Here is a 14,383-nt window from a genome sequence, read left to right on the forward strand (position 1 = left end):
AGCGTCCGCCCCTTGCATGCGCAACAGCTGTCGTGGGGGACAGCTTCAGGTGGGTAGCTTCTCCGCTGAATCCGCTGAAATGGCAGCAGCAGGGACCATGTGGCAGCGTGACTCGACATTTGATAAGCTTCGCTTCCCCTTGTCGTCACATGGGACCTCCAGCGATAAGAAGGGCGGGAAGGTGTAACACCCCACGCCGCTGTTGCCGGAACGGACCCCGGTGAAACATAATGCCGCCTTTCCGGGGGAAGGAAGGCATGACGGGTGGAAGGAAAGGGACCTGCACACACGACAGTGGATACTGAGGATTTGCCCCACTTGGCTCCGGCGCGATTCCACTACCCACCCACCTGAGGAAAATGGCCATTACCTCTGTCTAACCTGGCCTTCTTCCAACGCCCATACAACTCCTCCAACATCTGCAAATCGAGCATCGCGTCGCGCGCGCCGGAAAATCACTCATCGCTATTCACTTGCGCACAAATCGTCCACGATGTCGACTGGAATGGATCAACGCGAGCTTGAGTCCTGCATCAAGCAGCTCAACAAGGTCGTACAGGCCAACGAGCCTCCTGCGACCGCTCTGTCTCTCCTCGAACGCCTCAAGAAGGAAGCTGCCCCTACGGAAGAGATGCTTCGGGTACGTAGCGAATTGTACTGCTTTAGTCGTTCTGCATGGCCTTGACATGAAGTCTCGCCCTCGTTTGCTTTTGCGACGAAGCGAAGCTGACCTCGTTTGTACTTGACCAGTCTAGCAGAGCGGGTGTCTTCGTCGGCAAGCTTCGCCAGAACTCGAATAAGGAAATCGCACGCGCTGCTACTGAGCTCGTCCACAAGTGGAAGAAGCTGGTCGAAGCCGAGAAGCAAGGCAAGATCAAGAAGGGCTCTTCTCCGGCTGCTCCGTCGCCGACCCAGGCCCCCGCCCCGAAGCCGTCCTCGTCATCTGCGCTGAACCAACCCTTCAAGGGCAACACCGAAGCTCGTCGCGCGAAAGCCGATGGCGCTGACGTGAAGCGCACCCATGACACTGTTCGCGATTCCTGCATCGAACTCCTCTACAATGGCCTCGCATACCGATCCACTGCTTCCGTCAACGACGTTCTCAACAAGGCTATCGACGTTGAGCTCGCTGCTCACAGCCACTTCAAGGGTGTCACCAAGGAGTACCGTGAGAAGCTGCGCTCCCTGTTTAGCAACCTCAAGGTCAAGAGCAACCGCCAGCTTGGCGTCAATGTCATGGAAGGCAAGATCACTCCTGCTCGATTCGTTGTCATGACCCACGAGGAGCTCAAGTCGGAAGAGCAGAGAAAGAAGGAGGATGCTCTGCAGCAGGAGAACATGAAGAAGGCCCAGGTTCCCATGGCCGAGAAGAGTATCAGTGATGCTCTTAAGTGCGGCAAGTGTGGCCAGAAGAAAGTCAGCTACAGTCAAGCGCAGACTCGCAGTGCTGATGAACCGATGACGACATTCTGCGAGTGTACCGTCTGCGGTAACCGCTGGAAGGTTTGTTGGCCATCTTCTCGTCCTTTTTGTGCCGACTGTGCTAACGATTTCTCAGTTCTCTTGAGCGTACAATTTGGAGAGGAAGTTTCGATTTTTTCAATTGACGGCGTGATTTTCACTTATACCCCGTTATTGAAGCACGGGAACATGGTCCTGCATTTGGCACTCGGGAGTGCGGGCTTGGTTGGTATGGAGTTGGGGAAGAGGAAAGGTCCTCCGTTTTTTTTTCCTTTTTTTTTGGTTCTTTCCGCCCATGAACATAAAATGCTTCGGGCATCAGACGCATATGTGCTTCTCGACAATCGGTTTCACGCAGAGCGAGGATACATTCTAGATGGGGTGCTCGATAAATCCATAGCCAAGTAGCCTGAGTAAGGTTGAGGCTCAGAAGTAATCGAGATCTTGCAAATTGCCTACCTGGCATTAGCTCATCATTACATTGTCTTGAGTCCGTACCATATCCACTTGACGCGCTGTCTGTGTGATAACGCTACGTTCCTAGTTTCGGATGCGCGTGCTCATCGCCGCCGCTGCTAAGGGTTGTGTGGGAAGAGCAGAAGGGGCTTGAATGTAGTTGATAGTGTCGCAGCGAAACATGGTGGTAGAATTGCGGCCGTCTATGACCTACACAAGGGATGGCGAAGCAGTAAGGAGAAGAAGTTGATCTACTAGTCGTCGATATCATTATTGCTTCGCAGGTTCGATCTTGAGAACCGAGAACAGGTCAACCGAATGTTCATCCTCCTCCAAGCCCATCGCCGCCACATGCTTCCAAAACTTGCTCAGATGCCTCGTGCCAGAGTCACACAGGATGGTAACGACCTGGCTCCCCTCGGGCAGCCTCGAAGCCGCCACCACCGCCGCAACGCAGTTGACCGCGCTGCTGCTGCCGGCGAAAATGCCGTCGTTCTCCACTAGCCACCTCGCCATGCGGCACGCTTGCTCGTCCGTGACCTTGATCGCGTCGTCAATCAGCTCCCTGCCGGCCTCAAAGTTCTCCGTGACGCGGTTGATGCCGATACCCTCTACAATGGTGTCGACCTGCGTCCGCCGCCGCGTGCCCTCCTTTTCGGTGCTCGAGTACATGACTCCGTGCCGGATCTTGTTGTAAAGCCCGCTGCCCTGGGGGTCCGCCAGCACGACCTGCAGACCCGGCACGTTGGCCTCCTCCTTGAGGTACTTGGCCACGCCGGCAATGGTACCGCCCGTCCCCGCGCCGGCCACGAAGGCATCCAGCTTCCCGCCGGTCTGGTACACGATCTCCGGGCCCGTGGTGTGCAGGTGCGCCGCAAAGTTGGCCGGGTTCTCAAACTGGTCCGCAAAGTACCCGACGCTGCCGTCGCCGGCCTTGGCAGCGTGCTCCAGCGCGCGGCGGCGGGCGAGGTTGACAAAGTGCTCCGGCGACGCAATCGGCGCCGGGTCCACGCGCTCGACGGTGGCGCCCAGGTGACGGAGCAAATCGACCTTTTCCATGGCCATGTCGTTGGGCATACAAATGTACGCGCGGTAGCCCCTCGCGCGGGCGAGCGTCGCCAGGGAGATGCCCGTGCTACCGACGGTGCCTTCGTAGATGGTGTCGCCGCGTCCCGGGACGAGCTGGCCCGCGGCCTCGGCGCCCTCGATCATAGACAGCGCGACGCGGTCCTTGGGCGTGTTGCCGGCGGCGTTCAGGAACTCTGCCTTTGCTAGGATGACGCGCCCCGTGGCCTCGCTGAGGGAGCGGATCTTGATGAGGGGCGTGTTGCCGATGGCGCCCGCCACGCCGTCCGCGATGAGCGGCGGGTTCCAGGCGGACCCTCCGAGGGTGGTGAGGAGAGCTGCCGCCGCTTCATCGGCCTCGGAAGCGGTCTCGTGGTCTTCGAGTTGGACGGGTGGGCCCCAGAAGAGGCTGCTACGCCGCGAGGGGTCCGTGGACGAGCCGCCGGTGGTGGTGGTGTTGCGCGCGCGGCGGTTGTGACGACGCTGGTACCGGCGTTCGAGGTCCGGATAAAAGTCTTTGAAGCCGAGAGTGACGAGGATGCCGGCCGTGAAGGCGAGCGCTAGGGCAACCGAGCCATAGGCCTTGGGATGATTACTTAGAGACATGTTGTCTGTGTCATGTGTCGTGCTCCATCGTCCGCGTCGCTTTTTCCGCGAGCGCTTTTTGTTGTTGTCGTCGTCGTGTATCTCTTGACGAGATGTGTTTTGCGGTATCGGAAAACAAAAACATGGCGCATGAATTTCACCATTATATTCTACAGGGGATTTGCCCGCTAAACTTCAGGTGATGTCATTTTAGCTCTTCTGGACCCCTGCCTTTCAGCCTCAACGGTACCTCTACATTCGGGCCATACGCTGTGCCTCTGGCGGCTTAGGCGTCGAGTCTCGGGGCCTTCCTGGGCAGGGGACCACGCCCGGTGGTGGAGCTGAACGGCCAGGTGCGCTGTGGCGGATTAACAGCTGCCCCGTGGTAGAAAGGAGCTCGGGCCATGCTCGAACCTCTCTGCCAAACCGAAGATTCGCGATTTGCAACCGTTTTATTGACTTTCTACAACGACCCCAGTTCGCCCTGCCGAGTATTCGTCCAGCTCGACCATCGAAACCTCGTCTCGGGATGGACTCCCCCGCCGTCACCCGTCTATTCCGCGAGCTCTTCCGCCGGCCCGCGTGCCAATCTCGGCGACAATGTACAACCGCCGCCGCCGGCATCCCGGCGTTAGGCCATCACCACCAACGGCCTCGTGTCCAACATAACCACAACGGCGGCGTAACAGCTCCAGCATCCTCCTCCTCAAGAGCGGCCAATGCCTCGCCGACAACTCAACAACGGCGAAATTACGCCGTGAAGACCACGGCCGAGAAGCAGGAAAAGAGAAACGAGTCAAAATGGCAGCAGAGGACCTCCCTCTTCCCGAACGACCGCGCCGACGAATTCGACACCTACCCGACTCTCAACGCCCGCGAACTCGCCGCCCGCTCAACCCGCCCGCGCAAGGCCAAGATGCTCACCCGCGACTTCATCGAAGACAGCCTTTACAACCCGGCCTACGGCTACTTCTCCACTCAGGCCGTCATCTTCTCCCCCGGCCAGCCCTTCGACTTCCCCTCCTTCCGCGACGAGCCGCATTTCTACCGCGAGCTCGGCCGGCGCTACACCGAGTTCGAGGACGATCTCGACGACAAGGAGGGCGTCAACGACGCCCGCCCGCTCTGGCACACGCCCACCGAGCTCTTCCGTCCGTACTACGGCGAGGCCATTGCCCGCTACCTCGTCTCAAACTACCGCCTCACGACGTACCCCTACCACGACCTCATCATCTACGAAATGGGCGCCGGCCGCGGCACGCTCATGCTCAACATCCTCGACTACATCCGCGACCTCGACCCCCAGGTCTACGCCCGCACCCAGTACCGCATCATCGAAATCTCTCCCGCCCTTGCCTCCCTCCAGCGCCACCACCTGCTCTCCACCGCCGACTCCCGCGGCCACGCCTCCAAAGTCGAAATCATCAACCAGTCCATCTTCTCCTGGTCCGAGCGCGTCCCTTCCCCCTGCTTCTTCCTCGCCATGGAAGTCTTTGACAACTTCTCCCACGACGTCGTCCGCTACGACCTCGCCACAGAAGAACCCCTCCAAGGCTCCGTCCTCGTCGACGCAGACAACGATCTCTACGAGTTCTACTCCCCCGACCTCGACCCCGTCCTCGCCCGCTTCCTCCGCGTCCGCCACGCCGCCACGGGCGGGCGCTACCCTCTCCCCTACCCGGGCAATCGCGTCCTCCGCAACCTCAAGTCGCGCTTGCCGCTCATGCCGAACCTCTCGGAACCAGAGTACATCCCCACCCGCCTCATGCAGTTCTTCGACGTGCTGGAAAAGTACTTCCCCGGTCACCGCCTCGTCACTAGCGACTTCCACTCGCTGCCCGACGCCATACCGGGTCTCAACGCCCCTGTCGTCCAGACCCGGTACGAGCGCACGACGGTGCCCGTGACGACGCCTTTGGTGAGTTACCAAAACCACTCTGACATTGGTGTGCAAAAGAATGTCGTTGCTAATCGAAAATCGCACCAGGTTCACCAAGGCTACTTTGACATCATGTTCCCCACAGATTTCCAGACCATGGAGGCCATGTACCAGGCCATCACGGGCAAGCTTACGAGGCTGACGTCGCATGGTGACTTCATGCAGAGGTGGGCGTTCCTCGAGGACACCCAAACGCGCAGCGGGGAGAATCCTCTGCTGAGCTACTACCAGAACGCAAGTGTGCTGGTGACTGTATAAACAATGTAGAAAAGAAAAAGAACATATACCCCTTTAGACCACGGAAAGTTCCGCAACGGCACGTAATTCTGCTGTTTTAACTTTGTTCAGATTGTCTTCCTAATTTTGTTGGAATACACAAAGAGGGACAGGGTTGTCATCCCAGTGATCTACTCCTGTTCGATCATGCTCGAAATTGCAGCAAATCCAGTTTTCGCCCATGCTCCCATCCATCTAGAGCCCGTGAAAAGTAAATTGGTTGCCAGACATGTTGCAACACATCAGCGGGATATCTCTGTCGCTCAAATGTTGAGCTTCTCCTTCAGCCACTTCTCTGCCTCGGCAACAGCCTCATCCAACTTCTCGGCGTTGGTACCCTGTCCTTGGCGGGTAGGCTCCTTGCCGCCAGACTTGCCTCCAATCACTCCACTGACCTGAGATGCCCACTGCTCGGCGGTAACACCCTGCGAGGACAGATGCTGAATCGCATGTTAGCTTGTGTTTCTATAAACATAGGGGATTAACTTACAGTGCCAACGTAAACGCCGTGGGCAACGGCACCCTCGTTCTTGCTGCCACCGAACAAGTAGACGGAGCGCTCCTTGTCCTTGGACTGGAAATGCTTGACAACTTCGCCAATGGCCTTGGCGTTGGCGGATATCGGGAGCTGACCGACAAACCACTTGGAGTCCTTGTTCTTCTCAAAATGCGCAGCAACGGTGTCGAGCGCAGTCTTGGACTCGGCCTTTTGGCGCTTCTTCTGCTCATCGGTGACAGACTTGACAATCTTGTCGAAACGCTTCTTGATATCCTCCTTGGTGAGAGTCGAGATGGTCAGTTGGTTGAGAGCATGCTGGGTTGACTTGATCTCCTGCTCCTTCTCGGGGCCGAAGGGCAACGCCTCCAGGGCATCAAGACGCTTGGAGAACTCGGCGGCCTCGCGTTGTACCTGATGAGCAGCATCACCAGTATAGGCGATGATACGACGAATGCCCTTGGCAATACCGCTCTCCTCGACGATAACAAGGTCTTTGATGAGGCCAGTCTGCTCGACGTGAGTACCTCCGCAGAATTCCACGCTGACCTTGCGCCACTCCGAGTTCTTGGGGTTTGCGAGGAGGGTGTCAACATCAACACCGACGGACACAACACGAACTGGGTTGGGGTAGGTCTCGCCAAAGACGGCACGAACACCTTCGATACCCTTGGCAAGGTCGAGGTCTACTTCCTTTGAGTAGATCTTGCCATTTTGGCGGATGTACGCGTTGGAGAAGTCCTCAATCTTCTTGAGCTCAGGGATGGTCACGCCAGTCTTGTGAGAGAAGTCGAAACGCAGCTTCTCGTTATCGACCAGAGAACCCTTTTGGTTGATATCATCACCGAGAACTTCCCGAAGCGAGTGGTTGAGGATGTGAGTGCCAGTGTGGTTGTTGCGGATGGGCGATCTTCTCAGCTCGTCGTACTCGCAGATGACCTCGTTACCAGATGACAAGTTGCCATCTTCGAGGTATCCACTGTGGACAATGTAGCCACCAAAGTTCTGGACATCGAGGACCTTGAACTCGGCGACGCCATCGATGACGATGCGACCAGAATCGGCGACCTGGCCACCAGACTCAGCATAGAAGTTGGTCTTGTCCAGCAACAGACCCAAGGGAGTGTTTTCAGCGATACCCTCAGTTGACTTGATGAAACCCTTGCCGTCGTAGATCATCTGCACCTTGGCCTTTGAGTCGCCCTTGCCAAACTTGGCCTCGTCGTCTGTTCTCGCAATGTTGAGCTGCTGCTCAAGCTCAGCGATTTGGTGAACGTTCAACTTTGCGAAAGTCTGTGCGGCGTTCTTGACGACCTTGCTGGCCTCGCGGGCCTTCTCCTGAGCAACCTTAACCTCCTCGTCGTCGATATCCAGCTTGCGCTCCTCGGCCATCAGCTTCGTAAGATCCACAGGGAATCCGAAGGTGTCGTAAAGTCTCCAAACCTCCGCACCAGTGAGCTTCTTCTCGCCCTTCTTGATGGCCGCGTTGGCAAACTTCTCAAACTGAGCCTCGCCACGGTCAAGGGTACGGGCAAAGGCGGCCTCTTCCTCGTCAAGGATCTCAATGATATCCTGCTGCTTCTTGATAATCTCGGGGAACTGCTCACCCATTTGGTCGACAAGGGCGGGCAGAATCTTGGAGAAGAAGGAGCCAATCTCGGCGTTGAAGTACTTGCGTGCGTAGCGGACACCACGACGGAGCACTCTGCGAAGGACGTATCCGCGGCCGTCATTGTTGGGGACAGCACCATCGGACATGGAGAAGGTCAAAAGACGGATGTGGTCAGCAATGACACGGTAGGCAGTGTCGATACCGTCCACATCGTCGGCTCCGTACTTGTCGGTGTACGGTCTAGCACCGGTGACTTCCTCGATTCTCTTGAACAGCGGCGTGAAGATATCGGTAGCGTAGTTGGAAACGGTATCCTGGAGAGCGGAGACGAGACGCTCAAAACCCATGCCAGTATCGACGTGCTTGGCGGGGAGAGACTTGAGTGACTTATCAGCCTGGCGGTCATATTGAATGAAAACGTTGTTCCAAATCTCCACGACCATGGGGTCATCCTCGTTCACCAAGTGAGCGGCGTTGCGACCGCCGCCAACCTTGTCGTAGTGAACCTCACTGCAGGGACCGCAGGGGCCCTGGTCACCCATCTCCCAGAAGTTGTCCTTCATGTTGCCGGGCAAGATGTGATCGTCGGGGACACCAACAGATTGCCACAAGCTCTTGGCCTCCAGATCGGGCTCGAGACCCATCTCGGGGTTACCCTCGAAGTAGGAAACGTACAAGCGGGCAGGATCCAGACCATAGACCTTGGTCAAGAGCTCCCATGACATCTCAATGGCCTCCTTCTTGAAGTAATCTCCAAAGGACCAGTTGCCCAGCATCTCGAAGAATGTGTGGTGGTAGCTGTCCTTGCCAACATCGTCGAGATCGTTGTGCTTGCCACCGGCGCGAATGCACTTCTGGGAGTCGGTCGCACGCTTGAGAGGGTACATGGGATCCGACTTTGAGATCGTTCCGAGGAAAATAGGCTTGAATTGGTTCATGCCCGCATTGGTGAAGAGCAAGGTGGGGTCATTGTGAGGGACGACGGAAGAAGACGGCACTGAGATAAAGCAGAGATGGTTAGCCAATTGGTATTTTTGAAGCCAAACTGAGGAGCGCCATGTCTAGACGGAGCATAGAAGAGGCAGATTGCCCTATCGCGCCGTGTTGCTGAGTACAAATGGGGAAGTCGGTGATAACATACCGATGGTGTGGCCCCTCTTCTCGAAGAACTCGAGGAAAGTCTTGCGCACAACGGCGCCGGGCCACTTTGGGTCAGCCATGACTGCAGTGGGCAAGGTAGAAGTAGAGTGAAAGCGCCTGTAAGGAAAAGTAGCACTCGATGCGATGAGACCAGACGGTGAGTGGGTATCTGTCTGGGATCCAACCGACGCTCGAGTCCTCTTGGAAAAAGTGTTTGTTGATGGTGATGAGGGGAGGGATGATGTTTTATCAGGGTCGGCACAGCTGTGACTCTTTTGGCGGGATGAGCTGCTTGCTAGCGCGGCAGCTGCATTGCTTCGGGGTAGGAGGGGCAGCGGCGTCCGTGCCAGTGATAGCTGGGCCTGGAGCGATAGCGGTGGGGGGCCTGGTTGCGGGTGCAGGTGCAGATGCGGGTGCGATTGTGGTTGCGGATGTTGCAGGGACGGCGGTGCTGGAGCTGGTGGTCCGGCGCGCTTGTCGTGGAAACTTCTACAAGAATGAGTCAAAGCCAGTACAAAAGCGCCAGAGCTCCCCGGCAGTGGCAGCCGATGCTCGTGGCTACTACGTCCGCCACAGCTGAACGCCAGAGAAGAACGCGCCCGCGCCCCTCGTACGAGCACAGCAACAGTAGTAGCGAAGGTCATCCTTCCTCCGCCTTCGATTCCTTCAGGCTTTCCCCCTCACCCTTAGATATATCGACGAATTGGATCTGCGCAGGAGAGAGCCTCGGATCTCCTCTTTTCCTCTTCTTCCCCCCTTCTTTTCGCCGATTCAAACACAATCTCTCTCTCTCTCCTCTGACCAACGAAACGTAACAATAAGACAACCAACACTGGGAGAAGTTGTTCTCCGGTTCTCACCGTTCAAAGACCTTAGCACACCAGAGTCATTTGAGACTTTGGATTGACTTTGGGCTTGCGTTCTTCGCTTTGCGACGGGATATTCCCTACCCTTCCGGAAACGGCGATTCGATATCAGCCGTACCGTACCTTTCCCCCTCTCTTGTTCTCCCTCAAGCTCACTTTTGAGAACCTCGGACCCGATTGGCAGCACCTCTGTTACGCCCGCTGCTCAGCTGCGCCTGTCGTGTCTCTTTTTGCTGCGATTCTAGTGGCTGCCTCGGGAATTTGAACAATTGACCATCGCACTTGTTTCCGAATATTATCGTCGTCGTTGTCGTCGGTCAGTAGCTCTGCGGAACAGGGAGCTGGTAGTGCTAATAGGGGTGGTACGCCAGAAGAAGCTGTTGGACAAAAGACAGAGAGGAAGGAGGGAAAGTTCCAGCAAAAGTCGCCGAAATATGCTACTGCACGGGGCCCAATCTCCCACCCACGCGCTGGAGGCGGATCAGCACCAGCATCCGCATCCGCAGGCGAGGCAGCTAAGGCGCAAACGAAAAGCTGAGTCCCAAGACAACGAACGTTTGTCTAAAAGGCTCAGTCTTTTGAATCTAGGTAAGTCGACAACCACAACATGACAAGCTTTTTTTTGCCGTTTTCATACTAACGCATTCTGCAGAGAAGAATGGCCAGAAGCTCTATGTGCCCGTGGAGGAGCCGACTCCGTCTTCAAGCATCCCAACCCCCGCAGACTCGTCGTCAGCCTCCACATCTCCCACCACCCGTCGCCGACGTCGTGATCGCAAACCGTCCGTCGATGAAGAAGTGATGCAGCTCGACGACTCCAAGCACAAGGTCTACATTTACAATATTGACGATGAACTATCTTCCTCCGAGAGCGAACCCGACGAGGGCAAGCTGGTCTTTCTCCCGGACATTGAGAAGCACCTCCGCCAGACGCGCATTCCTCCCTCCATTTTAGCCAACGACGAAGGCCAGCTTGCTGGCATGCAGGTAGTCCTCTACAACGAGCCCGCATCCTTGACGGTGCCTCGTGACCAGGACAGCGTTCGCAAGGCCATTGTCGAGTCACGCGCCCGCATGCGCGAGAGGCAACGTCTCGAGCGCGAGGGCAGAGGCGCCCCAGTGCAGATGCCTCCGCCCTTCGTCTCTCAGCGACCCGTAGACGCCATCATTCCAGACCCCCCAACTCCAACCGACATGTTGGCGCCTGTAGACTACGATCCCGACGCCATGGATATGGATATGGATTAGGGATCCCTTGAAGGCAAGTAATGATTGTGCATTTTACGACGATACCCTACGCCGTCACAAATGGGCACGTATTGTTGCGAGACCCCCGGCATCTTCAGCCAGGTCACCTAAGCGTTTTCATTGGTATCATTTCGATTCGTGTTGGTAGAAGTTACTACTTTGTACAATTGACAACAGTTATTTGTAAAAGCATCCAGCTGCCCATCTATTTGGACATGCAGCCTCGATGTGTGAGATCTGACAGCTTTTTGACGGAGAAATCACTTCCTGGTGAAATCCCATCCTCAGCTGCCCACTCCCGTCTTGATGATTTCCAGCCTCATCTCGTCTTTGTTTCGTCTTTAAGCGGCAATGCATATTCCTCCTACGCTTCGAAAAAATGGCCATCGCAACAACATCAAATCACTCGCTACTCCCGCCTCGGTGAACACCCTCTGCCTCACTGTGCCCTATACGGGTACGGCTGACCGGTATGGTTCGCCGCAACGGAGGCCTGCGGTGGCGTGACGCCGTACTCCTGCGACGGGTCGACCTTGCTGCCGCCGTCGGGCGGTGCGTACATGGGGGGCCGGGCCGAGTTGGGATCGTAGGTCGGGGGCGGCATCCCCTGCATGCCGTAGTAGCCGCCGCCCTGGGCCTGCGGGTGGGTGTTGTAGTACTCGGGGCGGTAGGTGTTGTAGGTGGCGGCGGGCCAGGCGTACCGGCTGTCGACGCGGGCGAGCTGGGCGCGGCTGAAGAGCCAGCGGTGGTAGCCCAGGGGCAGGAGGCCCTTTCTCAGACGGCGCTTGCCGTGGGCGTAACCGATGATGAGGAAGGCTGCGAAGAGGGTCGTCATGCCGAGGAAGACGGACCACTTTACGATGACGCCCGTCTATTTAAAGGTAATGTTAGACTACGGTATGCTTGGGAAGATTGGTGCAGAGGGATGACTGGTTGTGGATGAACTTACCCGACTGTACCACCATGGAATCGCCCGTCCATTCTGTATAACCCAGCCGGGAGGGAGGTCATTCGAGTTGACCACGGTCTGACGAGCGCTCAAGTATGCGGCGTCCATGTTGTGTGAATGTGACTACGGGAGAGTGCGATTCGCCCCTTTGCGTATTCCTCCCCCCTTTGTTTTCCCTTTCCTATCCAGTTCCCCTCAGTACTGGTAGACGTCGAGTCTATTTCGGTTTGGAACCCCCAAGCCTTTTGATGAAAAAGGTGACGAAGTATTGTTGGAAAAAGGCTGCAGATCAACTACGCCAAAAGAGGACGAGACCAAGTTGAGAGAGAGATACCCTGCTGCTAAAGATTGGCACAAAAACGACCGCGGAGCAAGGGTAGCTGTGAGCGTGTACGGAGTATGTGTTGTGAAGAAACTTGGCTTTGTTGCCAAGACTTTTGAAGTGCAACGGGTAGATGATATATTTGAACCAGCAGGAAAACTGAACCAGAACAAACAGAGTAGGAGGAAACTTGGATTAAACAATACGGGAGGGAGGCCTGCCTGCTTGCCAGCCCAGCCCCAATCACTGATACAAGAAATGACACCCCCCGGCTTGGATCGTCCGGTCCCTCTCTCTGTGTTTTCCTGTTCTCTTCAGTCTGTTCCCACCATTTGCTACCTATTTTGCTCGGACATGGGGGGTGGTCGGTCGGCGGCCTGCATCGTTAACTCTGTTCTCCACGACGCATGGCTGGTGCAGGGGAGAGCGAGTTTTGGGAGGTTGGAAAGGGTGGAAACCGGGCCAATTGGCTGAGGTGTCGCTGTTAACAGTGGCCCCACACCCGTCCACGGGTACCTTAATGTAGTGGGACCACTGGGACACTGCTCTTCGTTCGCTCGTTGCCCGCGTCGGGGAGCGCAGCAGCAGCAGCAATACTGCAGGAGCGTGAGGGGAGAGGGGGGGGGGGGGGTTGAGGTGCGGCTCGTGCAAATCTGCGGCAGCGCTGAAGCATCAGAGTCGTTTCATCCACCTCGGGTCCCGAACGGCGAACCACCCTACGACACATAGTGCCCAATCACCCGTTGGTAATTGAGAAGGCTTAGAGGTCCCTTCTGACAGCCTCTGTATCTGTAGTGTGTCCGTACTGAGAGGGAAAGAACAGCAACAACAAACCACAATACGCACTGCGAACACAAGGCGAGACGCTTCCATCGTACACGAGACACTGGACTGTGGATATGAACGTCCCGAATTCTCAGCCTCCAAGTGAACCCGCTATCGATACCACCTGACCCTACTTCACAGCACAGGTAGTTGTTTAGGACAGGTCACCAATGGTGTGGTATAAGCTCTTCAGATAGGGAAACCGAACAGGCGGCGGCGGCTTGTTGTGCTTCAAAGCAACTCACTCGTCCACTGTCCGAGACCCCCGTCCTCGCTCTCGCTCACTGTGCCCCGGTATTATCCACCTCAGCCATATCAGACAAGCGATGGCTCAAGAGTCGAGAACCACCCAATCCCACCGGCTGAACGAGGTGAAGCCACAAGGTGAGTTCATCGGAACCCGTTTCGGGCCTAAACGCCCGCGGAGGCACATCTCACGTCTCTTCGTTCTCGGTTGTAAGCATCACGCAATGCTTCCGTTTACGAATTCCTCTTTCTTAATGTTTGCTCCCGTACCCAAATCCGTACACTGAAAACTCAGTGATCAAAATTGACCTTACTTTGCAATAACGCGTAATACCACACTCGTAAGAACCCAGGGCGAGTAAGGAAATGGGCTGGGGTACGTAAGGCAGCCCAAACTTACCATGTAAGCGACCAGACGCCAATATCCGACCGTCACTATCCAAACCCCGACAAAAAAACTCTACATTACGGATATTGTTCGTACACAATGGAAAAGAAAGAAAAAAGCCCCTGCCCCAAAATCCATCCCCCCAACAGGAACATCGGATCAATCGGCCTGCGTCAGCCACAACTCTCGTCAGCCGATCATGGTTCAGCAAGGCGAGAACGAACATGGTGGGTGTGAGCTTTCAGCGTGAGTGTAAGTGATGGATGGATGGATGGATGGAAGGGGGCCGGATGTCGGCTCACTTACACACTTCATCATCATCATCATCATCATCATCACTCCCTCCCTCGCTCAGGGTGGTAAGGGTACACATTGACACTTACAAACCAACACGGGCCCTCAGTAAAGCTTAGCAGAAAAAAGAAGAAGAAGCGTAAAGATGAAGCTTGATTGTGAGGCCAACAACGCCATGCAATGAGAATCAGTCGGGGGTATATCCTTGTAGAAAA

General features: G+C 56.2%; 6 protein-coding genes across 6 annotated transcripts; 3 read left to right on the forward strand and 3 right to left on the reverse strand.

Moving 5' to 3' along the window:
- Window positions 1–493: 493 nt before the first annotated feature.
- On the forward strand, window positions 494–1,567 carry BDP55DRAFT_628007 (transcription elongation factor S-II; the record flags this gene model as incomplete). The annotated part of the gene is made up of 3 exons (XM_060571838.1): window positions 494–640; window positions 751–1,503; window positions 1,559–1,567. The coding sequence occupies 3 exons, from the start codon at window positions 494–496 to the stop codon at window positions 1,565–1,567; spliced, it is 909 nt and encodes a 302-aa protein (XP_060434016.1).
- A 461-nt stretch (window positions 1,568–2,028) lies between these two features.
- Window positions 2,029–3,697, reverse strand: BDP55DRAFT_345260 (pyridoxal-phosphate dependent enzyme). The gene has a single exon (XM_060566958.1). The coding sequence runs from the start codon at window positions 3,586–3,588 to the stop codon at window positions 2,188–2,190; it is 1,401 nt and encodes a 466-aa protein (XP_060434017.1). The 5' UTR covers window positions 3,589–3,697; the 3' UTR covers window positions 2,029–2,187.
- Window positions 3,698–3,939: 242 nt separating this feature from the next.
- Window positions 3,940–5,827, forward strand: BDP55DRAFT_701489 (S-adenosyl-L-methionine-dependent methyltransferase). Its single transcript, XM_060577924.1, has 2 exons — window positions 3,940–5,485; window positions 5,555–5,827. The coding sequence occupies exons 1-2, from the start codon at window positions 4,097–4,099 to the stop codon at window positions 5,762–5,764; spliced, it is 1,599 nt and encodes a 532-aa protein (XP_060434018.1). The 5' UTR covers window positions 3,940–4,096; the 3' UTR covers window positions 5,765–5,827.
- A 218-nt stretch (window positions 5,828–6,045) lies between these two features.
- BDP55DRAFT_724884 (alanyl-tRNA synthetase) lies at window positions 6,046–9,110 on the reverse strand (the record flags this gene model as incomplete). Its single annotated transcript, XM_060578947.1, has 3 exons — window positions 6,046–6,222; window positions 6,273–8,887; window positions 9,032–9,110. The coding sequence occupies 3 exons, from the start codon at window positions 9,108–9,110 to the stop codon at window positions 6,046–6,048; spliced, it is 2,871 nt and encodes a 956-aa protein (XP_060434019.1).
- Window positions 9,111–10,330: 1,220 nt separating this feature from the next.
- BDP55DRAFT_628011 (uncharacterized protein) lies at window positions 10,331–11,144 on the forward strand (the record flags this gene model as incomplete). The annotated part of the gene is made up of 2 exons (XM_060571839.1): window positions 10,331–10,484; window positions 10,549–11,144. 2 exons carry the CDS (start codon window positions 10,331–10,333, stop codon window positions 11,142–11,144), a joined length of 750 nt encoding a protein of 249 aa, XP_060434020.1.
- A 219-nt stretch (window positions 11,145–11,363) lies between these two features.
- On the reverse strand, window positions 11,364–12,437 carry BDP55DRAFT_345256 (uncharacterized protein). Its single transcript, XM_060566957.1, has 2 exons — window positions 12,094–12,437; window positions 11,364–12,015 (listed from the first exon to the last, which is right to left on the reverse strand). Exons 1-2 carry the CDS (start codon window positions 12,199–12,201, stop codon window positions 11,584–11,586), a joined length of 540 nt encoding a protein of 179 aa, XP_060434021.1. The 5' UTR covers window positions 12,202–12,437; the 3' UTR covers window positions 11,364–11,583.
- Window positions 12,438–14,383: the final 1,946 nt, after the last annotated feature.

The sequence above is a fragment of the Colletotrichum godetiae genome (assembly GCF_030913485.1).
Source record: "Colletotrichum godetiae strain CBS 193.32 chromosome Unknown BDP55scaffold_6, whole genome shotgun sequence".
Taxonomy (NCBI): Eukaryota; Fungi; Ascomycota; class Sordariomycetes; order Glomerellales; family Glomerellaceae; genus Colletotrichum; species Colletotrichum godetiae.